General features: G+C 62.6%; 1 protein-coding gene and 1 pseudogene across 2 annotated transcripts in view; one reads left to right on the top strand and one right to left on the bottom strand.

Annotated features, from left to right (window-relative positions):
• Window positions 1–20,907, top strand: part of FBLN2 (fibulin 2) — a 65,765-nt gene extending 44,858 nt beyond the window's left edge. The window contains exons 5-18 of one of the 2 annotated variants that reach the window (XM_062200596.1): window positions 971–1,151; window positions 1,718–1,927; window positions 2,402–2,503; window positions 4,035–4,136; window positions 6,237–6,377; window positions 9,792–9,926; window positions 11,584–11,721; window positions 12,678–12,821; window positions 12,960–13,088; window positions 13,451–13,576; window positions 14,985–15,101; window positions 15,246–15,374; window positions 19,167–19,290; window positions 20,102–20,907. In XM_062200596.1, coding sequence (XP_062056580.1) covers window positions 971–1,151; window positions 1,718–1,927; window positions 2,402–2,503; window positions 4,035–4,136; window positions 6,237–6,377; window positions 9,792–9,926; window positions 11,584–11,721; window positions 12,678–12,821; window positions 12,960–13,088; window positions 13,451–13,576; window positions 14,985–15,101; window positions 15,246–15,374; window positions 19,167–19,290; window positions 20,102–20,459 — 2,136 coding nt within the window. In that variant the 3' untranslated portion in view covers window positions 20,460–20,907. The remainder of the gene's footprint in view (window positions 1–970; window positions 1,152–1,717; window positions 1,928–2,401; window positions 2,504–4,034; window positions 4,137–6,236; window positions 6,378–9,791; window positions 9,927–11,583; window positions 11,722–12,677; window positions 12,822–12,959; window positions 13,089–13,450; window positions 13,577–14,984; window positions 15,102–15,245; window positions 15,375–19,166; window positions 19,291–20,101) is intronic. The other variant, XM_062200597.1, reaches the window with a different exon arrangement.
• A 1,103-nt stretch (window positions 20,908–22,010) lies between these two features.
• LOC133766438 (cyclin-A2-like) lies at window positions 22,011–23,594 on the bottom strand (annotated as a pseudogene).
• Window positions 23,595–24,063: the final 469 nt, after the last annotated feature.

Below are 24,063 nucleotides of genomic sequence, written 5' to 3'. Positions count from 1 at the left end.
TCCTGTTTTTCCGCACGCGTTCGCCCATGCGTCGAAGGAAGTTCGAGTGGCTCCTGCCGCTGGGTGTTATGAGTGAGGCTGCCCGGGCCCTGCATGGAAGAGGACTCCTTACTGTGGGCAGGCATCCCGCGGGTTAGAACTCAGTCCCCGGGCCACACCCAGCTGCAAGGGAGGCTGGGAAATGTAGTCTGTACTCCGAGGCGGTTGGGTGCTGCGCTAAAGATGAGCAAGAAGGGAAGACAGACGCTGAGGCGGGAGAGCCGGCCGACCGCCGCCGAAGGCGAGGGCGAATCGGGCAGTAGGGCGGTCCTGGGAAGCATCACGGACGGGGCCCCGTGCTGAACGGGGGAGGAGGGGACGGGTTACAAAGACTTGGTATCAGAGTCTTGTGGTGAGAGAGGCCTCTGGGGGAGGGCGGCACTCCAGAGAGTGTTCGGTCGTCCTTGGCTTGTCGCCTCCATCTTCAAGGTCATTGCATGTTCCAACGTGGCTGCCTGATCTCCAGCCATCTTGTATTTGTCCTGTAAAAGAGGACAGGGGAGAGCAAGAAGGGTGCACTTTCAAGTGGAGTCAGCCTCTGTTAAAAGCATGCTCGAGAGCTCCACCTTGTGGAGATGTCTCTCCATGCACGAGCCCCTGGGAGGCACTGTCTTAGAGCTGGCCTGGGTAGACCTGGGGTCTGTTGGTCAAGGTGGGGGGACTGAGAGTGGATCTCCAGTTCTTCTCACAAAAGGATGTTTTTGTTTATTTATTTACACAAGCTCGCACCAGCCCTGTCCTGTGGCAGACCTGGGCAGTGGAGGCAGGGGCACCTCTATCCTGCAAGACGGCTGGGGGTGCCGAGGACAGGCGCTCGTCCGTTCCCCGGCACCTGGCTCTGAGCTGTGTCCTGGGGCCCTGTGTGGATAGTCCGGGCTGCTGGGCGACGAGGGCCAGGGCCAGGCAGTGAGGGCTGTGCCTCCCCCTGCAGCAATGCTGCGACTGCTGTGGCCTGGGACTGCGCCTGCGGGCCGAGGGCGAGGCTTGCGAGTCCAACCCCAACCTGGGCTACCCCTGCAACCACGTCATGCTGTCCTGCTGCGAGGGCGAGGACCCGCTCATGGTGCCTGAGGTCCGCCGGCCTCCGGAGCCCGCAGTGGCACCACGGAGAGGTGGGTGCCGCCCCGCCCTGGCTGGGGCGTGGGGGCATTTGGGCGAGGGTGGGGAGAGAACTGTGGGGCCTTCGGTGGGGATGCATGGTCCCTCATGAGCTGGGACAGGAGGCACACCTCACTGCTCTGCACAGGTCGTTGGTCCTGCACCTGCTGCCCTTTTGTTTCTCTGACAGCTCTCAATCCGTTCTGTGTGCTGCCCACTGCCCTGGCTATCGCCAGCTTCCACCAGTGCCTTCCACTGTCCACTCCCCACCTTCCCAGCTCTCTGCCCACCTGCATGTCTGTCCATCTGCCTCCCCATGCAGTCAGCAGCCCGCTGTTACCCATCCACCCACCTGCACACCTGCCCATCCTCTCACCCAGCCCCCACCAACCCCCCATTCTCATCCCCCACCCCTCCCTCCACCTGTTGCCCGTCTGTCCATCCGGTCATCCATGCACTCCCTCATTCGTCCCGCCCGCTGGCACACGCAGGTCCTCCTGAGGACCGGTACCCGGTTCCCGGGGCCCGTGTTCTCAGCCGCGCGCAGGCCAGGCTGCCTGAGTGCTGCCTCCCGCTGCAGTGTCGGAGGCGGAGGTGGCAAGCCGGGAGGCCCTTTCGCTGGGCACAGAGGCTGAGCTGCCCAACAGCCTGCCGGGCGATGACCAGGACGAGTGCCTGCTGCTCCCTGGGGAGCTGTGCCAGCACCTGTGCATCAACACTGTGGGCTCCTACCGCTGCGCCTGCTTTCCCGGCTTCTCGCTGCAGGATGACGGCCGCACCTGCCGCCCAGGTGAGAGGCTGGGCAGGGGCCCTGGGGTACCTCGTTCCCCCCACCGCGCACGTTGGCTCAGCAGGAGCAGTGGGGGAAGACAGAGACTTCCCTGCAGGGCTGGGCCCAGAGCTGCGACCCGGATTCAAGCTCAGGAGCCAACTCAGGTGGGCTCTCAGCAAACCCCACTGTGTCCCCAGCACTGGGCCTGGTGCACAGCTGGGTGCAGATGGCTCTCTGCCCACCAGCCGCCCAGGGCTGGACTGGGTTCCTGTCCTGGTGCCTGTTCCCTCCCCCCGAGCTGGCCCGAGGTGCACCTGCACCCAGAGCAACCCCAGTTTCCTCTCCTGTGAGACAGGGACGCGAGATAAAGATAAGAGGTGGTCGGTCGGGGTCCATGTGGTGCCCGGACAGAGGGGCTGGTGCCTGCTGGTCCTTGAGACCTGGGGAAGACCTGAGCCCCCTGCTTCCTCCTGCTCTCCTGTCCCGGGACAGATGGTGACGCCCTGCGGCCGGAGTCTGCGCTGAGGACAGAGTCTGCCCAAGAGGCCCCTAACACCATCCCGCTGCCCCTGCCGCAGCCCAATACCTGCAAAGGTGAGCACAGGGGCCATGGGGGCCCACGGCCACATGCTGGGAGTGGGTGCATGGCCACAGGGGGCGCACGGCCACGTGTTAGGAGTGGGTGCATGGCTACAGGGGGTGCATGGCCACAGGGGGTGCATGGCCACGTGCCAGGGGTGGGTGCATGGCCACAGGGGGCGCACGACCATGTGCCGGGGGTGGGTGCATGGCCACAGGGGGCCATGGCCATGTGCTGGGAGTGGGTGCATGGCCACAGGGGACGCACGACCATGTGCTGGGAGTGGGTGCATGGCCACAGGGGGCGCATGGCCACGTGCCGGGGGTGGGTGCATGGCCACAGGGGGCCATGGCCATGTGCTGGGAGTGGGTGCATGGCCACAGGGGACGCACGACCATGTGCTGGGAGTGGGTGCATGGCCACAGGGGGCGCATGGCCACGTGCCGGGGGTGGGTGCATGGCCACAGGGGGCCATGGCCATGTGCTGGGAGTGGGTGCATGGCTACAGGGGGTGCACGGCCACGTGCTGGGGTGGGTGCATGGCTACAGGGGGCACACGGCTACATACTGGGAGTGGGTGCATGACCACAGGGGGCACATGGCTATGTACTTGGAGTGGGTGCATGGCCACAGGGGGCTCATGGCCACGTGCCAGGGGTGGGTTCATGGCCACAGGGGGCCACGGCCACGTGCTGGGAGTGGGTGCATGGCCAGAGGGGATGCACAGCCACGTGCTGGGAGTGGATGCATGGCCACAGGAGGTGCACGGCCACGTGCTGGGGGTGGGTGCATGGCCACAGGGGGCCATGGCCATGTGCTGGGAGTGGGTGCATGGCCACAGGGTGCACGGCCACATGCTGGGGTGGGTGCATGGCCACAGGGGGCGCATGGCCACGGTCTGGGGTTGGGTGCATGGCCGCAGGGGGCCATGGCCATGTGCTGGGAGTGGGTGCATGGCCACAGGGGCGCATGGCCACGTGCTAGGGGTGGGTGCGTAGCCACAGGGGGCGCATAGCCACGTGCTAGGAGTGGGTGCATGGCCACAGGAGGTGCACGGCCACGTGCTGGGAGTGGGTGCATGGCCACAGGGGACACATGGCCATGTGCTGGGGGTGGGTGCATGGCCACAGGGGACACATGGCCATGTGCTGGGGGTGGGTGCATGGCCACAGGGGACACATGGCCACGTGCTAGGAGTGGGTGCATGGCCACAGGGGGCACATGGCTACGTGCTGGGAGTGGGTGCATGGCCACAGGGGGTGCATGACCATGTGCTGGGAGTGGGTGCATTGCCACAGGGGGTGCACGGCCACATGCTGGGGGTGGGTGCATGGCCATAGGGGGTGCACGGCCACATGCTGGGAGTGGGTGCATGGCCACAGCGGGTGCACGGCCACATGCTGGGAGTGGGTGCATGGCCACAGGGGACGCACAGCCACGTGCTGGGGGTGGGTGCATGGCCATAGGGGATGCACGGCCACGTGCTGTGTTGGGGGTGGGTGTCTGGCCACAGGGGGCCACTGATTTCTGTTCCGTTTGCTGCAGACAACGGGCCCTGCAGGCAGGTGTGCCGCGTCGTCGGGGGCTCAGCCATGTGCTCCTGCTTCCCTGGCTATGCCATCATGGCGGACGGCGTCTCTTGCGAGGGTGAGTAGCCGAGCCACCCCTGCTGGTGCACACCCAATGGGTGTGATGGGGTGGGGCCTCGCCGTGCTCCTGAGGACACAGGTTTGGCTGCTGGGACAGAGTCCCCCTAGAGCAGCCACGCCAGCCCCGTCCCGTCTGCTGTCGCTGAGCAGAGCCTAGTGCACTCCAGGCGGCACAGATCTGTGTCCTCTGCGGCGCCTGTGGCCTCCAAGCTCACATGCATGGTTTGCATCCTGGCTGCCCTGCCCCTGGGGTTTCTGGATCTGGCTGGATTGAGCCAGCCCCCTGCTCCCTCCCCCCGGGGAGGCTGAGAACCAGCCACAGTGCTCCAAGGCCAGGTGCCTCGCTCCGTCCTCCCGCGGCTCTGCCATCTCCGGGAGCAGTGCTCTCTCCAGGGATCCTGATGAGCCGGTCCGGGGCGGGGCCTGAGGATTTGTGTTTCTAACTGGGGTCTGGGGAAGCGGATGCCACAGGTCTAGAGGCCCCGTGTCCACCTGCCCCGGGCTTGTGAGTGGGCCTTGTGTGCATGGCTGATGTCGGTCTGTGGTCCCCATGTCCTAGTGATGCCGTTGTTTTAAGGGTGGTCCGAAGAAGCAGCTTCCACACACCTCCCCAACATTCCTCCAGTGGGGCGGGGCGGGGGTGGGAGTCCTTGGCCAGGCTCCATAGCTGCAGCCGAGGAGGGGGAAGTGGGCGTGGGTGACGGGCTCTGCCATTCTCAGTGGGGCTGGGAGTGCCCTGGGGCTCATTGCTTTCCCCCAGCAGTGCCACTGGGCTCCGTGGTGGGCTCCATTTGGCTCCGTGTGCCTCTGGGCCAGGACCTCCCAGTTGGAAGGTGGGGGCACGGGACCCAACGCCTGCTCCTTCAGTCTCCACAGTCCCCGTGTCCAGACTGAGAGGTTTTTTTTTTTTTTTTTTTTTAAGATTTATTTATTTATTTGAAAGTCAAAGTTACAGAGAGAAGGAGAGGCAGAGAGATAAAGAGAGAGAGACAGAGACAGAGATCTTCCATCCACTGATTCACTCTCCAAATGGCTGCAATGGCCAGAGCTGCGCCGATCCAAAGCCAGGAGCCAGGAGCTTCTTCCAGGTCTTCCCTTGTGGGTGCAGGGGCCCAAGGACTTGGGCCATCTTCTACTGCTTTCCCGGGACATAGCAGAGAGTTGGCTCGGAAGTGGAGCAGCCGGGACTCGAACCAGCACCTCTATGGGATGCAGGCATTGCAGGCGGCTTTACCTGCTACTCCACAGTGCCGGCCCCAGCCTGAGAGGTCTTGAGGGCCCAGCAGGGCAGATGTGGAGCCGCAGCCCAGGGAATGTGTTGGTTCAGGTTCAGGAGATACAGCCAGTGGGCGTCCGGGCATAGCAGAGTCAAGTCAGTCCCGGAAGACACCTGCTCCCTTTCCTGTGGTGCAAGTCCCACACCCAGCCCCTGAGCCGAGACATTCTGATGGGGACAGCAGTGGTCCTGGGGGCCCAGCCAGGGCAGCAGACTCGCTCTGCAGCCCCCGCTCCAACCCCATCCCCTGCAGGGTCTGTGGCAGTACAAGCCACGGGGTCCAGGCCAGAGGCTGCAGCATGCACTTTGTGGGTGCGCACAGCCTGCGCTGGGGAGTGGTCCCACTCAGCTCCCCTGCCATGGAACACATGCACTGAGTAACCAGCCGGGGCCCACACGCCGCAGCTCCAGAACCACTTCCAGGTTTGGGGCTGCTCTTGGAAGTTGCTGAACTCTGCCCAGAAGGGGTCCACGGAGCTGCCCCCGGCCTCCCCAATCCTCGAGTCTGCAGCCCTTCTGCTGGGTGCTCCTTGTGGACGTGGGGTGGGTCCAGAGCATGGGTGGGAGGCAGCGTGGGGCACCGGCCTGCTGTGTGCCGGTGGGCAGGCTGCTCACCCTCTCTGAGTCTCATCTCCCTCTGCTCTCCCTGGACCAGACTGAGCCGTGGACCCAAAGCCCAGCCGGACCACAGGCAGCTGGGGAGGCCCTGGCAGCTCCCCGCGTATCTTGGGGTCTTGGTTTCCCCGGCTGCCGCTGGAGGCACTGGGCCGGGCCAGGCCCCTCTAACAGCCCCTTCTGTTTTCCTCCCGCGGCGGCCACCAGACCAAGATGAGTGCTTGCTGGGTGCTCATGATTGTAGCCGGCGACAGTTCTGTGTGAACACCCTGGGATCCTTCTACTGTGTCAACCACACAGTGCTCTGTGCCGAGGGCTTTATCCTCAACGCGCACAGGAAGTGTGTGGGTAAGCGAGGGCCCCGCCCGCCGCTCACCGCCATGGCCTCTGCTCCACGCCAGCCCGCGCCACTGTGGCCACGTGCAAAGGGTCTGCCCTTTGCATGGCAGCTTCCACACGGCTGGCTCCCCGTGCTGCCTCCGTGTCACGCCCTGTCGTCCTGGTGTCCTGTCCCGCTTGTCCGCCCGCTCCAGTGGGGGCTGCTTCCCCCAGGGACGGGCGTGCGAGTCACATGTGTGTCCTGCAGGGCAGTGTGCTGGGGTCTGGGGTCTACAGGCAGGGAGGCCTGGGTTCCCACCAGGATGACGGTAGCCCTGCGGCCTTGACAAACAAGTCACCTTGCGCTGGCCATGGTGTCTGCACCTGTCAGTCTCCCGTGACGGTTATGGGGCTCGTGCAGAGGGTGGCACAGACCCGGGGCCTGGTGAGCATGCTATAGCACAGCAGCCGCCTGCATAGGTTCTCCTTAGATGGGTCCGGAGTTGAAGCGACAGTTGCTGGGGGCCAGTGGACCTGGCACTGCTCCCTGGGGGCCTGGCGTTCCTCTGCCGCATGCCCCCAAAAGCAGAGCTATCCTCTTGAGCCCCCCGTTTCCTCCCCTCTAATCATGGGGCTGGGGGACTGAGCGAGCCTTCGTGCCCAGCACCCAGTCTGCACGTGGTTGGGGTCAGGACTGGTTAACGGCTCTTCCCTCCAGGGACCGGGGCAGCCGGGAGGGTGTCTGGGCCATCTCCTGTTTGCAGAGAGGAGACGTCGGCCCTTGCCCTTGTTTCAAGGTCATGAGCAGAGATAGACCCAAGGTCTCTGGCACTGGGGCAGACGGTGGTGGATGTAGGAACAGAGCCGGGCCCGGGAGAGGTCTTCCCCGCTGGGGGCACTTGGGCGCACTTGGTGGAGAAGGTGCAGCTCGCACCAGTTTCTGAGTCAGGGAGGGCACGTGGTGGGTGCAGCACCAGGAATAGCACAGCGGGTGCCCAGGGCGTGTTTGTCATCTCTGTGCTCGAGTATTATGTCCAGCCTGGCCACGTGCCCTCCTTCACACTCCCCTGGCTGGGTGGATGGGCCCGTGGCATTGGGCCGCGCAGCCCCCACTCACCTGTTGCACCAGGTGCAGCACGTGGTGCCTCCCACACCTGCTTGCCCATGTCTGGGCGGTGCACGCTGTCTGGGTTGGGTCAGGTGCAGGCCCCCTGGTGTCTTGGAGGGAAGCCCACATGCGGAAGGAAGCGGGAGGCTGGTTCTGGGAAGGAAAAAGCCAGGGTCTGTTGCATTCAGCGAGATGTAGGCGCCCACACCCACAGTCTGCCCGCCCCCTGCCCCTGCCTGCACCACCCCCTGGCGCCTCCCCTTGGTCCTGCTCCGTGTCTTCCATGTCCCTTCCTGCCTCTGCTCCTCCTCCTGCCTCTCCTCCTGCCCCTCCCATCCCAAGGGCGTCTGGCCATTCTGCCGGCCTCTCCACACATGTTTATGCACCCGTGCAAGTGAAAGGGGAGGTTTGGGCCGGGGTGAAGCATGTGATGTCACAGCCACGTGGTGGCTGTGCCACGTGCTAGTCCCCAGGACTCGGCTGGGTCAGACGGCTCCCTGGGGTCCCCTTTGCTCGTCTGTGGGTGAGGAGGTAGCAGGCAGCTCAGGGGGTCGCTGTGTGGGTGGGGTGAGTGGCTGCCTGGGAAGGACTTGCTTACGTGGTTCCCATTCCATGAGTATGTTTTACTGATGCAGCATGCAGAGGGAGTGAGCTCCCCGTGACTGGGGGTATGTAAACCTAAGTGGGGCAGCATGGGGAGCCTGACCTCTGCCAGGGACTCCCATGTGCTTTACCATTTGCAGGGAAAGTTCCCCAGGTGGACTGGGCTGTGGGGGGATGGGAGGGGAGCCGCTGCTCCCCAGGGCCGACCCTGCAGCAGGGATTGTATGGTGGGTCAAGGGCATGGCTTGGGGCCCAGCGCTCTGCCTTCTGTTCTTGCTGTTGCCACGTGCAGGCCACGGGGCTGTGGTCCCGTCACCTCACTTCCAGGAGACCTGCTTTCTCATCTGGCTCCTAGGGAGCCTCAGTGAGGGTGGCGCTGAGTATTCCCACAATTCCTGCAGGCTGTGGGAGGCGTCGGGCATGGGGGGTGGTTTCTGGGAGCGAGTCTCCCTCTGCCCACCCAGCCGATGAGCCAGACACCTAATCTTGCCCTGCCAAGTCTGCCTTGGCAGCCACTGGCCTGGAACTCTCCATTTCCCGCCCCACCTGAACTCCACCTGCTGGGCCTGTGCACCGTTAGGTCCTCCTGCGTAGGACCACAGGCCTCAGCCGTGCCCCTGACTGCTCCACAGGGCCCCCTAGCCGTCCCAGGAGCTGTCTTCACCGCTGAGAAGCAACTGGGGTTCAGGACGAGAGTGGGCCGTGCCCTGGGACCCAGGGTCTCCGCTGCCCATCCTGTCTACTGCTGGACTGGCCAGGCTTTGAGGGTTGGGGCCGACACACCTGGCTGGCTGCAGAGGACAGGTGCAGCATGTGTCCAGGGACTGGATGAGCGAGCGGATGGGGCTGCTCCCCTGCCAGGTGCAGCGAGCCGGAGGCGGGAAGCGGGACCTTCCTGTGGCACCCTTGGTCCCACCCGGCCCCGCGGGTGGCCTCTGTGGTTCACTTTGGTCTCCCTGGCGCTTTCTGTCTCCTTTGCCGGCCTGCCCCCTCCCCAGGTGCTTATCCTTGGAGCATCCCAAGAGTCGGTCCCTGGCCTCTTCTCTCTCTCTGACCTCAGCCACGTGGTCCCCCGCTGGACCCCGCCCGTGAGCTTGGATGTGTGTCTTGGCTGCTTCTAGGCTCAGACTCTGCCCAATGTTTCCTGTGCTCAGCTGAGGACCGTGTCACCTCTCGGCTCCTGCTTTCTCCCTTCATCTCATCCACCGGTGGCTCCCCTGGGTTCTGCTTCCCTGTGTTTCCAGAATCCCACTGCCTCTGTCTGCTTCCACGCAGGGCCCGCCTGGACCCTTCTAACAGCCTCTGTCTCACCCCAGCCGGGGTGCTGGAGCCCTCTGGCCCACCTTCTTCCATCTGCCCGCCTGCAGCCGCACCGGCCCCCTGGCTGTCCCTCTGGTGGCTGTTTCTGTGTCAGAGCCACTCTTAGCCTTCCTCCTCGCAACACAGCCCCGCCCCGCCCCCATCACGGTGTCTGTCTCGTGTCTCTGCTCCTGAGTGTGGCTCTGCAGGGCCAGCCGCTCCTGTTCTGGGCACCGATGCACAGTGTGCTCAGCCTTTGTTGAACAGGGGATGCATGGGTAAGGGGACCTGACTCGCTTGCAGTCCCCGGATGGTGAGTTCTTGGAGGGCAGGGCCCGGCTCTCCCTCCTTCCTACTGGCCGGAGGTCCCTGGCCGCCCTCCACCACCATCCTGGAGCACCCGGCAGCCTCTGACGGCCTTGTTCTCCCTGCAGACATCAACGAGTGCGTGACAGAGCTGCACACGTGCAGCCGGGGCGAGCACTGCGTGAACACGGTGGGCTCCTTCCGCTGCTACAAGGCGCTCACCTGTGAGCCAGGCTACGTGCTGGAGGACGGCGAGTGTGCGGGTGAGAGGGGCAGCCGGAGGCCCTACCGCCACCCCCACCCCTGCTCCGGGCATGGCCCTGCCCATCACTGTGCCTGGTCCCACCCTGCCCCTGGCCTGGCCCCGCCCCTCACCTGCCTTCTTGCCAGCATCCAGCCCCTGTGTTTGCTGTCTCTGGGGAGACCCCACTCATGGTGTTTGTGGTAGAGGGAGCGGGCTGAGGCTGGGGTGGGGCTGGGGGTGGCAGAAACAGGTTCCGCTGCTGGCGTTGCTGCTGCTCGCCGCTGTGAGGTGCCCGTTACTCCCCCGATGCCTCCCCTGGCTGTATCTTGTGCTGGAGCCCTGTGGAAGGATCATGTCTGTCCCATGTACTGGGAAGTTCTAGCTTTCTAAGATGGGGAGAAACTTTGTCCAGTCTTCTTTTTAACAACCACAAATAATTCCCTTATGCAGCCCTTACATTCTGGGTGCCGGGGTACAGGTGAGGTTCAGAGATACAGGTGGAGATATAGGGGTCCAGGGGAGGTTCAGGGGTCCAGGGGAGGTACAGGAGTACAGGTGAGGCGCTGGGTGCCAGGGGTCCAGGTGGAGATGCTGACTGGGTGACGGTGGAGGGGACAGGGTGCACGCGAGCTCCTGGGGAGATGGCACAGTGGCTATGGGCAGGTGCTGCTTCACGCAGAATCCAGGGAGGCCCCAGCGGCACTGATGCTGTAGCCGAGGCTGGAGTGTTCCCGGGAAGGAGCAGCCAGTGCTGCCGCCCCCTGGGTGTGGGGAGGAGGGAAGCGGTGTGTTCAGCAAACAGCCTCAGGGTCTGGAGCCTTTGTGCCATCACCGCACCTCTCAAAGTGTGGACCCCCGACCCGTGCCCCTGGTGCCTCCTCCCACAAAGTGTGGACCCCCAGCCCGTGCCCCTGGTCCTCCTCCCACAAAGTGTGGACCCCCGACCCGTGCCCCTGGTCCTCCTCCCACAAAGTGTGGACCCCCAGCCCGTGCCCCTGGTCCTCCTCCCACAAAGTGTGGACCCCCGACCCGTGCCCCGGGTGCCACCTCCCACAAGGTATGGATCCTAGACCCATGCCCCAGGTGCCTCCCACAAAGTGTGGACCCCCGACCTGGGCCCCTGGTGCCAGCTCCTACAAAGTGCAGCCACCGGGCTTAGGATGCAGCGTTTGTCCCCACTCCTGTCACCCCCAGCAGGTGTGGGGCAGTGGCTAAGGGCACAGGCTGGGAACCAGCTCCCAGGGTCCTGGTCCCACCCGAGACTCCCTCGCTGTGGAACCTCATCCCTCTTTGGGAGATGGGGCTGATCTCAGCGCCCGGTTCCTGGAGTCGTCATGAGGATGACGGGCGGAAGTGTGTCTCTGTGGGCTGGGAACAGTGCCTGGGGCCCGGGGGGCTCAGCAGGTGCACGTGCGTTGTTACCGCTTCACAAGTTCCCGAAGCTGGCATGTGCTTGGACATCCATGTGTGTTTTTTTTATTTCACAACATGCGGTTTCCAGGAACTTCTTGAAGACCTCGTGTGCTACATGGTGGGGGTGGGGTGGGGAGGGACAGGCCTCTCTGGCTTCCGGGGGATGCAGACGGGCCTCGCGACGCCCTGAGACTGAGGGTGTGTGGGCAGGCGGCCGGGTGTGAGGGCTCGGCTGGCCCTGACGCCCGGCCTCTGTGTGGTAGACGTGGACGAGTGTGCGAGGGGCACACACACGTGCCAGGCGGGCTTCTCGTGCCAGAACACCAAGGGCTCCTTCTACTGCCAGGCCCGGCAGCGCTGCATGCAGGGCTTCCTGCAGGACCCCGAGGGCAACTGTGTGGGTGAGCAGGGGCTGGGGGGCGGGGCGGGGTGCCCCACCCACGGGCTCCCCGGAGACGTCCTGGCAGCTTCCCGGGCCCCGCCGTGCTGCCCTTTCCTTCTCCCAGCCTCAGTGTCCCTGCCTGCGAGTGGGCGGGGTCGCGTGCCCGGCCCCAGAAGGCCCTTGCAAGATGGTGGCCTCTGTCTTCTCCCTGAGCTGTGTCCCGTGGCCTCAGTTTGCACCTGCGTGTGTGGTGGGGTGGGCGGGGCTGAATGGATGTGCACAAAACACATGCAACCCAGCCAAGAGCAAGAGCTGTGTGTTAGTTACAGCCGGAGCTGGGACCCACAAGGGCCCTTCAGGAAGATCATGGGAAATGCAATTCAATGATAAGTTTATTTTGGTGCGGAAAATGTTGAAAACCACACATGCATATCCAGAGACAACTGGGGCACGCGTTTCCCAAAACAGTTTGCCGAGGCGTGGAAAATTCATGCCAGTTTCCTTTTTGAGAGGCTGCTATTGAGGCCTTCTAGAATGATCCATGCTGCGCCTCCGGGCAGAGGCCTGCACATTGACTGAGGTGGGCCTGGTGGTTGTCTCCGAGGGTCCCCTCCAGCGGGCACAGCTGAAAAGCGAGGAGAACACCCCCTCTTCAGAGGCTCGAATCCCAACCCACCCCAAGGCAGGGCCCTGGCAGCCCCGGCAGGGGTTGGGGCACGGATGCATGAGGTTGTTGGGGATGGACCATGCAGAGGGAGAGGCGGAAGGGCCGGTCTGTGTGAGGCCAGGCAGTAGGGGTGGACAGGACGAGGGATGCTGGGGCACAATACCGCCTTCTGGGGGGGGGGGGCGGGTACAGGAGGGGACAGGTCTGGCCCTGACACCCTTCCCGGGGCTTGCCTGAGGCTAGCACTGGCCACCTACCAGTCTGGCCTGGGCACAGGGAGGGGCTGTCACTCACACCCACCTTTGCAGACATCAACGAGTGCACCTCGCTCCCGGAGCCCTGCCGGCCCGGCTTCAGCTGCATCAACACCGTGGGCTCCTACACGTGCCAGAGGAATCCGCTGGTGTGCGGCCGTGGCTACCACGCCAGCGAGGATGGGACCAAGTGTGTGGGTAAGGCTGGCTGTCTCCTGGCCCGTCTGCTCGCCGGCTGCGGTCGGCCTGCGTGCCCGTGCCCGAGGCTGGGAGGGCCCTGTGGAGCAAGTTCCCCAGGCCTCAGGGTGCCCTGCTCCCCCACCCCAAACCACACAGACGTGAACGAGTGTGAGACGGGCGTGCACCGCTGTGGCGAGGGCCAGGTGTGCCACAACCTCCCAGGCTCCTACCGCTGTGACTGCAAAGCCGGCTTCCAGCGCGACGCCTTCGGCCGGGCCTGCATTGGTGGGTGGGGCTGGGGCCTGGACCCACAGTGAGGCCTGGTTCCAGCATCCACACTGTGTGGGCGGTGCCTACCTGCCCCACGCCCCCTCCCCTCCCTGCCCAGGCCGTTGCCCTCCCTCCTGCCTCTCTCCCTCTCTGTCTCTGCCCCCCCGCATTTCTTGCCTTTCTGTCCCCCATCCTCCGGGCCTGCCTCTCGCCTCCCTCCCACTCTTGCTGTCTCTGCCACTCCCCCCCATCTTCCCTTCTGGGCCCCCCTCCTACCCAGCCCTCTCTTCCACCCTGGGTGGTCCCCTGGGTTGGGGGGCGGGGGCTGGCTCCCCTGTGCGCCACCCACCCTGTGCCTGCCACCCATGCGCCCACAGACGTGAACGAGTGCTGGGCCTCCCCTGGCCGCCTGTGCCAGCACACGTGCGAGAACACGGCCGGCTCCTACCGCTGCTCCTGTGCCTCCGGCTTCCGGCTGGCGGCCGACGGCAAGCATTGCGAAGGTACCGCTGGCCCCGACACTGGCCCCAGTGTGGGTACCGCTGGCCCCGACCCTGGCCTTGAGTGCCCGCAGCCTGGCCCCCACCGCAGGCAGCCAGCAGAGGACGCATCCACAGGGATGGGGACCACATGGTCCCCGTGGGCAGCTCCCTCCACACGCAGGGTGGCCCATCTTGGCTTTCCCAAAGCCAGAAATCTTTGGTGCAAAATCTGCTGGCTTCCACCCGCTTCTGGTGTGTTTGCATTCTGAACGAGCACAGGTTCTATTGGGTGAGGCCGGCGTGCAGGCTGCGTGGGAGGTCTGTGCCCAGCTGTGTGGGGCGCAGGTCTTCCCAGAGCTGATGGAGGGGCCATCACGCTGTCCCCACTCGTTTTGGTCACGTGGTCAGGCCAGGTCGGCAAGGACCAATGTGGAGGGAGGCCACAGGAGTGCCCAGTGAGGGGCGAGGGCCAAACCAGGGGACCTGGGGGTCTTTGGCCCCGTTTATCAGGCACTGTGCCCCTGCGCCCCTCCCCAGCCAGGAGGCCCTTTCTCACTGCCTGCTGGTGAGGTGGGCTCTGTTCAGCCCGTTGGGGAGGCCGGGGGCTCTGTCTGGTCACCTGAGGCCCCCTGGGGCAGGGCCAGTCCAGACCCGGCTGTGACATCATCAGTGCCACCTGCTCTGGGCCAGGCTGTGTGCAGACGGCTGTGTGGCTGCGGCTCCGCCCTTGGGCCTCGTGTAGTCAGAGGTCACTCTCACCTGCCGGCCTTTAGCTGGCTGTGTGTCAGGGGCTCTGGAGCCGCCCAAAAGCACAGCCATGTACACATGCGTGCGTTCAGTGCGGCATCTCATGTGGATGCATGCCCTGTGGGGTGCGAGGCCCTGCGGGTCAGACGGGGTCCCCCCACGAGATGTGAGCTCACCTCTTCTCACCCTCGCCACACTCCGTCTGCCTTGGGTCACACCGGGGACCTCCTTGCTGGCCTTTGAGTGCCCCGAGCACACTCTGACCTCAGGGCCTTAGCACGTGCTGTGCCTTCCACTTTGCACACCCTTCCCCCCAGCTGCTCACCTGGCCCCAGCCCGCTTAGCAGTTTGTTCCCTGGTAATTGTCTTTAGAGCTGCAGCTTGCACTCACACCTTCCCCATGCTGTTCTCTGCGTGCTTTTCCTTCGGAGCACGTGCGCCCTTTGGATGTCCTTGTGTCTCGGTCCCTGCCTCTCCACGTGCATGTCAGCCCCCTCCCCCCGCCCCGAGGAGTTCCGTCATGTTCACAGCCATGTCCCCGGGCCTGGCCTAGGGGATGAGAGGCGAGCCCTGCCCCTGCCCGTTTCTGGGCCCCCAAGGGTGGCTGGAATGAGTGGTCTCTCAGGACAGGGCTCCAGGGAGTCGGAGGCCCTGCCGTGACCCCCGGCCACTGTCCCTGCAGATGTGAACGAATGTGAGTCCCAGCGCTGCAGCCAGGAGTGTGCCAACATCTACGGCTCCTACCAGTGCTACTGTCGCCAGGGCTACCAGCTGGCCGAGGACGGGCACACCTGCATAGGTGAGGCACCTGTGCCCTGCTCAGGGCACCCTCCGGAGAAGCATCCTCCTTTGTCAAGAGGGCCCCGAAGCTGGCCGAGCTGCCCCCGCGGCTGGGCCCTGCAGGTGGCCGGGGGCTCACAGGGACCCACCCTGTCTCTCGTAGACATTGACGAATGTGCTCAGGGCGCCAGCATCCTCTGCACCTTCCGCTGCCTCAACGTGCCGGGAAGCTACCAGTGCGCGTGCCCGGAGCGCGGCTACACCATGACCGCCAACGGGAGGTCCTGCAAGGGTGAGTGCAGGGGCCCCACCCCGCTGGCGCCTCGGAAGGGCCTCCCACTGCCTGTACGTGGCACGCTCTGACAGCCGGTGTGCCAGTGGCTGAATTGACTGAGGCCCGTGTCTGGGGTGAGGAAGGTGATGGTCTTTCCTTGGCCCGCTCCCACTTAGACTCTTGCAGGCCTGGGCTCAGCTCTGACCCTGCTCCAGGAACGCAGTAGGGAAGCGGGGGGTGGGGTGGCGGGGAGACTCCTAAGGCGGTGGGAGATCTGCCCAGTGGGGACACGGGCGGAGCAGCCATGGGGGCCCCAGTGGCTGTGCCTCCTCTCTGCAGTGCTCTCCAGGGACCTGGGGGCAGGAAGTCGGGGTGTGGACCGGAGGGCAGGGTGGGACCCAGGAGCAGGGATGGGGGTCACGGGGGGCTGAGCCCAAGGCAGTGCAGAAGGACGTGCTGTCCATCAGAGCCGTGCAGCATGGATAGGGCAGCCCGGGCTGGGGAGGAGGGCTCACTGCTGGGACATGCAAGCCAGGGCGGGCCAGTCACCTGTCCAGTTTGCAGTAGGGGGGACCCCACCCCGGCTGGGACCAGGTTCTGTGACGTTCAGCGTCCCTTCCAAGGTCCGTGTCATTGACTGCCACATTGTGGGCCTGGTTAGCACAGGGTGTGTGCCTTCGGCAATGTCATCATTTGTCGGGAGCGTCCTCTGGGTTCTTCAGGAACCCTCAGAAGCTCTCTTCTGGGGACTGCCCTAGATAGTATTCCTCTCTGTGTGTTTTATTCACTTTGAGAGACGAGAGAGAGTGCCCACATGAGGGTTTACTCCCCAAAGGCCCACCAGCAGCCAAAAGCCAGGAGCTGGGAGCTCCATCAGGGTCCCTGCCTGGGTGGCAGGAGCCCAACTGCCTGAGCCATCCCTGCCTCCCAGCGCGAAGCTGGATTGGGAGCAGAGCTGCGATGGGGCACGCGGGTGCCCCACCTGGGCTTGGCCACCGCAGCCAGTGCCCACGCCCACTCACCGCAGCCAGTGCCCACGCCCACCTGGGCTTGGCCACCGCAGCCAGTGCCCACGCCCACTCACCCACCGCAGCCAGTGCCCACGCCCACCTGGGCTTGGCCACCGCAGCCAGTGCCCACGCCCACTCACCGCAGCCGGTGCCCACCCTGCCTCTGCCGGTTGCTTCACCCTCTACCCCTGCACAGCCGAGCGGCGGCTCACGCCTCTGTCGCTGATGCGGTTCTGGTGACCACTCGGGTCCTGCCCCTCTCACTGGCCTGGGCTCCCCAGGAGAGGCTGCTGCACCACCAGGGCCCAGTGTGCCCCTGGCCCTTGTAGAATTTCCTGGGAGCTCAGTGAGGCCAGGCTGCAGCAGTGGGGGGCCTCCCGGCCTCCCTCACCCACTGCTGGGCAACCTCCGTTCCCTGCTGCCCTGCCCCGCACTTTGAGGCCAGCAGCATGGGGGCCCGGGGCACGGATCACATCACGAGTGGTCAGCAGAGCCCAGCCTGGCCCCACCCTGTCCTGGTGCGGGTCATGTTTTCCCTAGTCTGCCTCTGTCCCAACCCCACCCCCCCACCCAGGGAAGGTGCCGCCCTGCCCCATTTTATAGATGAGGAAAGTGAGGGCTGGAGAGTGAACGGCTGTGACCTGGTCCCTGTGCAAGAGCCTGGCGGCCACGTGCCCAGAGGCTGAAACAGGCCCTGGGTGGGGGTGTGGTACCAAGCCCTGGCCCTGTCCTGTTGTGGCTGTGGGGCCACGGGCACATCGGTGGATTTTGGGGGACATCAGTGCCAGCGTCTAGGGGTATTGTGAGTGTAGATACCTGAGCAGTGTCGGGATGTCAGCTGGCAAACTTGGCGTGCAGGTTGGTTATATGATTGCTATTATTACTAATATTACTGTTTCATTGTTGTGAGGGGCCAGCTTGGTGGCCAATTGGGTCCTGAATTTTTTTTTTAAAGATTTATTTATTTATTAGAAAGGCAGAGTTAGAGACAGAGAGAGGTCTTTCATCTGTTGGTTCACTCCCCAAATGGCAGCAACAGCCAGAGCTGGGCCAGTCCAAAGCTAGGACCCAGCAGCTTCTTCCAGGTCTCCTACATGGGTGCAGGGGCCCAAGCACTTGGGCCATCTTCCACTGCTTTCTCAGGCACATTAGCAGAGAGCTGGATCAGAAGTGGAGCAGCCAGGACTTGAACCAGTGCCCATAGGTGATGCTGGCACCACAGTGCTGGACCCTGGGTCCCCAGTTTCTTAAAAATGTATTTGTTCATTTTATCTGAATGGCAAAGATGGAAGGGGGGGATCTTCATCTACTGGTTCACTCCCAGATGTCCCTAACAGCAAGGGTTGGGCCAGGCTGGAGTCAGGAACTAGAACTGCATGGAGGTCTCCCACGGGAGTGGCAGGAACCCAAGTGCTCGGGCCGTCACCTCTGCCTCCCACAGTGTGCGTCAGCAGGGAGCTGGGCTGCCAGTGTGGGATCCAGGCACTCTGATACGGGGTGCAGTGTCCCAGGTGGCCACGGAACAATCCCAGGTCCCAAATTCTGGCCTCGAGCAGACCTGGCTTCCCTGCTGAGCGCTGTGTGACCTGGAGCGAGGCTGGGCCCTTCTGTGAGTCTCCGTTCTCTCATCGCGGGCGGTCAGGGGCGCTCACGGCCCAGGGCGCAGGATGCAGTGAGGAGAAGCCCCTCGCTGTGGAGGATGGGAAAGCAAAAGCAAGCCCTCCAGGAGGGTCCCCCAAAGACCCCCAGCACAGCCCCCGAGGCCTCTGAGGCTGCCTTCTCTGAGCAGAGAGCTGCTCCCTCAACAAAGGGTCCCTGGACCCATTCATTTCCCGTTTGTCCTACAGGTCCCGTGGGTCTCTCTCTCTCTCTCTCTCTCTCTCTCTCTCTCTCTCACAGGTCCCGTGCTTGCTCTCTCTCTCTCTCTCTCTCTCACACACACACACACACACCCCTGGACCTACAGGCCTACTTCTCTGAGCTTTTGTCAAGGGTGTCTGTCCATGTGTCTCTCCACACGTGTGTGTGTGTGTGTGTGTCTGTGTCTCCTGGCTCTGAGCAGGTCCTGTGTGTGTTTCTGTGCTTGTGTGTGCGGCCTGCGTGCCTGCGGGAGGTTGCACCCACGTTTCCGTGATGGAGTGTGCTGGAAGTGTGAACTCGTCCTTGTAGCTCTCAGGGGGCCTGTGCGCTGCGCACCTGGGCGGGAAGAGGTTTGCGAGCGCTGGCTCTTGCACTGCCATGCATAATAGAGCACATTGACACCTGCTGTGGGCAGATGCCCTGCTGGGTGCCGGGCGCCCTAAGGGAGAGAGACCAGCAAACCCCTGTGCTGAGGAGCAGGGCATGGGAATGGAACAGTGGCACCAAAGCAGCGGAGGATGCTAACAGGGGCTGGGATGGAGGGTAAGGAGGGAGAGGGACCCCTGTGGTGGTCAGAGAGGCCATCCTGGAGGAGGTGACCCAGGCAGGACCTGAGAAGCTGCAAGAGGAGAGAAAGCTGGCCGCGGAAAGGTTTGGGGCAAGTGTTCCTGTGTGACAGTGGGCCTGGGGTGGGCTGGGGTCTGGCTGTTGGGGCAGCCCACGTGGAAGGGGCGGGGCTCAGGGAGGGACTTGGCTTTTTATCCTGAGAGTGGGAGAAGCTCTCAGAGGACGGGAGGTTTTAAAGCAAGGCCCCCGCTGCTGGGCAGAGCAGGCAGGTGGGGCCTGTGGAGCGGGGGTGGCCCGGGGGCTGTGTTCTCGCGGGCAGGCCCAGGCCTCCAGTGCAGGCTCCCACTGCCCTCTCCCCACCCCACCCCCCCAGACCTGGACGAGTGTGCGCTGGGCACGCACAACTGCTCCGAGAGCGAGACCTGTCACAACATCCAGGGCAGCTTCCGTTGCCTGCGCTTCCAGTGCCCTCCCAACTACGTCCGCGTCTCCGAAACGTGAGTGCCCGCCAGCCGTGGCCCCCGACTGCTGGATCTGGGGGCGCACGCACTGAAGGCTGTCAAAGCACCGTACTGAAAGCTCAGTGTGGAGAATGAAGCAGGAAGACAGGCAGGCTCCCCCTCCCCGCCCTATTCCCCACTGCCTGCAGAGATGGGATCCGAGTCTCCCGCTGGGTGACCAGTTGCCCCAGCATTTGCCACCCTGGCCCAGTGAGCTGTGAATCTCACACCCTGTCCTGGGGCTCGGGAGCCCGGGTGCAACTTAGCTGGGTGTTCCTGGCCCAGGGTCTCTGCAGGCGGCCTGGGCTGTGTCACCTAGGGGCTCAACTGGGCCTACAGGGTCCACCTGCTCTTTTCCCCACGGGGCCTCTCCTTGGGGCTGCTTGTGGTCAGCAGGAGCGAGTGACAGTCCTTTAGCTCAACCTGGGATGGGACAGCCCAGCACCACAGCTGGCGGGAGCCGGTGCCCCAGGAGGGGAGTGGGCAAGGTGTGGCTGCACAGAGAGAGGGAGGAAGGACTGAGGGGGGAGGGAGGAGACAGGGAGGGAGGGGTGTGTAGGTGAGTAGGAGCCCAGCCAGGCTCTGCGAACCACAGCCTGGTTCATAAACTCACCCCGTGCCCCACCTCCCACGAAGCCATGAGGCTGTTACCAGCCCCATTGCACAGATAAGCAAACAGAGACCTGGAGATGAATGGGAGCTCCCCACTGGGGCTGCTCGGCTCCTCTGGGTCAGCCGCCTGCCGCTGGGAGGCATGGGTGGGAGTGAGCCCCGGCCCCGCTGACCGTGTGCCCCCGCTGCCCGGCAGGAAATGTGAGCGCACCACGTGCCACGACTTCATGGAGTGCCAGAACTCGCCGGCGCGCATCACGCACTACCGGCTCAACTTCCAGACGGGGCTGCTGGTGCCCGCCCACATCTTCCGCATCGGCCCGGCACCGGCCTTCCCGGGGGACACCATCTCCCTGACCATCGTCAAGGGCAACGAGGAGGGCTTCTTCAGTACGGGCAGGCTGAACGCCTACACGGGCATGGTGTCCCTGCAGCGCGCCGTGCTGGAGCCCCGGGACTTCGCTCTGGACGTGGAGATGAAGCTGTGGCGGCAGGGCTCGGTCACCACCTTCCTGGCCAAGATGCACATCTTCTTCACCGCCTTCGCCCTCTGAGCCTGCCCCGCCCGCCCGGCAGGTGCACCTCGTGTGCGTGGGGCCGGCTTTCTCACTCTCGCTCTGTAAATTAACTTAATTTCCCTGACTTGACTCTCCTGGACCCTGGGGGAGGGAGGCTGGCGGCAGGGGGTGGGGGTCTGTTCTTCCGCGGGCACCGGGTGAAGCTTCCGGGCGCCTTGAGGTGGCTGTGGGTGCCTGCAGGGGAGGAACCAGGGCTGGAGACATGGCGCCCACGTTGCTTGGGGCTTTTGGACTCTCCTGATGACCCGTCCCTGAAGCCAACGTTCCGTTTCCTGTTCCACTGTGATCAGTTCTTCACTTTTTTTTTTTAAATCATTTTACATTTTTTTTAATTAAAAGTAGTCCATGTATGTAAAAAAAAATTTCAAGTCGTCCAGGAAGGGCTATGAAAGTAAAAATGTAAAACACAGCCTGGTCCCTTCCATTTTGTGGCGTGTCTGAGTTTGGCAGTCGCGTCTGCATGTCTCAGGCAGGCTGGGGGCTGTCACTGGTCCCTGGCTCTTCTAAGCTGGGGCACAGGTCAGGGCCTGAGGGCCGGGGAGACTGAGGCCCTGAGAGGCGGGGTGAGGCTGAGGTCCGCTGTGGGGGATCGGCAGGCCACATGCACGTGCACCCATCTGCCATGGCCTCCTTGAGCTGCCACGTTCCTTCGGCGCTCGGTGACTGTGGGTTGGGGGCTCAGTGTGGGAGATGACACAGGACAGAAGGACAGAGTCCACGGCTGAGCCACCAGCAGCAGCAGTGTGTGTGTGTACACATACGTGTGTTCATGTGTCTGTGTGTGTGTTCACATGTGTGTGTGTCCCCACTCGTGGGCTCACCAGTCCAGCCACCACCATGGAGGTCGGTGGCCTGTTGGGGCCTGTGGCCGGGGTGCGCAGTGCGTGGAGCAGTTTGCTTCTTCAGAGGTCACAACCTTAGAAATATGTATTATTTATTTGAAAAGCAAAGCAACAAAGAGAGAGCTTCTATTGTTCATTCTTCAGAGGGCCACATCAGCTTGGCCTGAGCCAGGGCCAAGCCAGGAGCTTCATCCGGGCCTCCCATGTGGGTGGCAGGGGCCCAAGCACTTGGGCCATCCTCCACTGCTTTCCCAGGCGCGGTAGCAGGGAGCTGGGTCAGAAGTGGAGCAGCCGGGACTCTAAGCACACTCTGGCATGTGACACCTGCACGGCAAACAGGGGCTGAATCTGCTGCACCCCGGTGCCAGCTCCCATCAGAGCTTTTTTTATTTAATTTTTATTTTTAAATTTTCCAAATAAATTTATTAATTACTAATATCCTGACAGCTGGCATCATTAATACTTTTAACAAAACCACTTAAAATTAGCCAAATATCTATGATAGCTACATGTACAAAAGATATACAAATTAAAACCATTTAAAAAGTAAGAGATACCATAATTTGTTCTTGTCTATAACTTCTGTATTCAGAAATGATTGTAACATTCAACACCCAAGATAAAAACTGTACACAATATACTTTGAGTGATTTACATCTTAGAAAACAAGGACAGTCTTTCACTGTTAGACACTGAGTGTCCCTGGTGGGTTGAGGAGGGAAACCCCATGATGCTTTGGATTTTTGTACTTTTATTGATTGTTGTGCGTGCTGTGGTGCTTTGAGGTGGGTCTGGTGAAGGTCCATGAGAAGAGGCTTAAGAGCCTGCAGTGTATCCAGTCTCTCGTATAATGATTCAGGCCAGCTTTGTCCCGTGACTGTGTAGTGCTAAATGAAATGCTGCTCCAGCTATAACTGACGGCAGATACTTTAGATATGGGTCAGCAACTGTCAGACTTAATTCTCCCAAAGACATTGCTACACTTTCGACTTTGCAGTTTGCAGGCTGCTGGTGTGGAAAGCACTGGGTAAGGAACTGATTTACCGTTGGTGCAGCTAGGCCAACAGCAAGGACTCTCACAACTAGAGCTCCATTCTCAGAACTTGTTTCTTTGTGTAGGTATCATCTGGAATGTTTGCAAACTCTGCTGCTTCTGGTGGGTACATTTCTTCAGGTTTTGAGGCCAGCGGCATAGCAGCCGTGCCCACAAGCTGAAGCTTTCCTCTCAACACAGACATCGAAGGAACCTATTGATGTAGTTCACTGCCAAGTGCAGAGGCTCATGCTGTCGTTCATACTCCTCTCCTACTTCAAGTAAGCAGTCCACGAGGACGGCCCTCATACCGTTAGTGATGTCAGGCAGGCTTCCTGTAACCCATTTCCCTGAGATGCGTGTGAATATCCTCATGGTAGTCTGGGACTTCATTAACACTCACCGGCTTTTCATCTTCTAATACAGTTGACATGTCCATAGAATGTGGTGACTCGAAGCTACCATCCATTGGATAATCAAGAGGTACCGGTGGTTTTCTTTGTCCAGGTCAAGTGATAGCTGAACTAACAGCCAGGACATCTTCAGGCTCATCTCTTTTAGATTCAGTGGGCTTCTTGGGAGGCTCTTCGGCTTCATCCACATGAATGGTGAGTGCAGGCTGTTTACTGTTTGCTTTCCAAGGAGGAACAGAGACCTGCTCATCATTTATAGGGAGATCTTTTTCCTTTTTTTTTTTTTTTTTGACAGAGTTATAGACAGACAGACAGACAGAGAGAAAGGTCTTCCTTCCATTGGTTCACTCCCCAAATGGCAGCTATGGCCGGTGCTGCGCTGATCCAAAGCCAGGAGCCAGGCGCTTCCTCCTGGTCTCCCATGCGGGTGCAGGGCCCAAGCACCTGGGCCATCCTCCACTGCCCTCCCGGACCACAGCAGAGAGCTGGACTGGAAGAGGAGCAACCGGGACTAGAACCCGGTGTCCATATGGGATGCTGGCGCTGCAGGTGGAGGATTAACCAAGTGAGCCACGGCGCCGGGCCCTATAGGAAGATCCTTAAGAGGTGCAACCTGTCGCGTCTTGGGCCTCTGTTGTGGAACTGGACCCTGGGAGTTCCCAGCCTTCAGTACCGCCAGAGCGGCCTGGGCCCGCCGCTGCTGGGCGTGCACCGCCTTCTCTGGGTTGATGTTCTGGTCCTCTAGGAGCACCGTGGGCTGCAGTGTTAGCAGCACCGAGCCCACTGCCCCAGCCGCAGGCTTCTGCACACTGTTGCCCAACATCATTGCTCCAGGGGGCGGGCGGCGGGATCAGTCTGCAGAGCCAAGCAGTGTGCACACTCCGCCCAGTCGACCAGCGACCAGTGGCGCTGATCCCGCAGGGGAATGCTGCAGCCCTAGTCCCCGCCGCAGCCCGGGCAAGTCTGCCAGCCCCTCCCACTCGCTACCCTGTCTCTGGACCTGGTAGGATCCAGGAGGTTGCGAGAGGTGGAGGCAAACACCATCAGAGCTTTTTAAAAGCACACACAAGCCTGTTGTCAGCTGCGGTGGGCGGCCGCTGTCTGGGGCGTTTATCCACTCCCCACGCGTCACACTGTTTTGTCCCCAAGAGCGTGTGGCAGGGGCCAGGACGTGTGGCAGGAGCCCAGCGCTCCCCAGTCCTGCTTCTCTGCTTTTCAGGAAAACTGGGGCTGGTGACCGGTGTGCAGGCCGCTGCCAGCCGCCATGGGACAGCGAGGGACCTTCCTGCGGA

The sequence above is a fragment of the Lepus europaeus genome, chromosome 9, assembly GCF_033115175.1.
Source record: "Lepus europaeus isolate LE1 chromosome 9, mLepTim1.pri, whole genome shotgun sequence".
NCBI classification, from domain to species: Eukaryota; Metazoa; Chordata; class Mammalia; order Lagomorpha; family Leporidae; genus Lepus; species Lepus europaeus.
The sequence above is the reverse complement of the archived record's forward strand: the minus strand, read 5'-3'. Positions and strand labels throughout refer to the sequence as shown.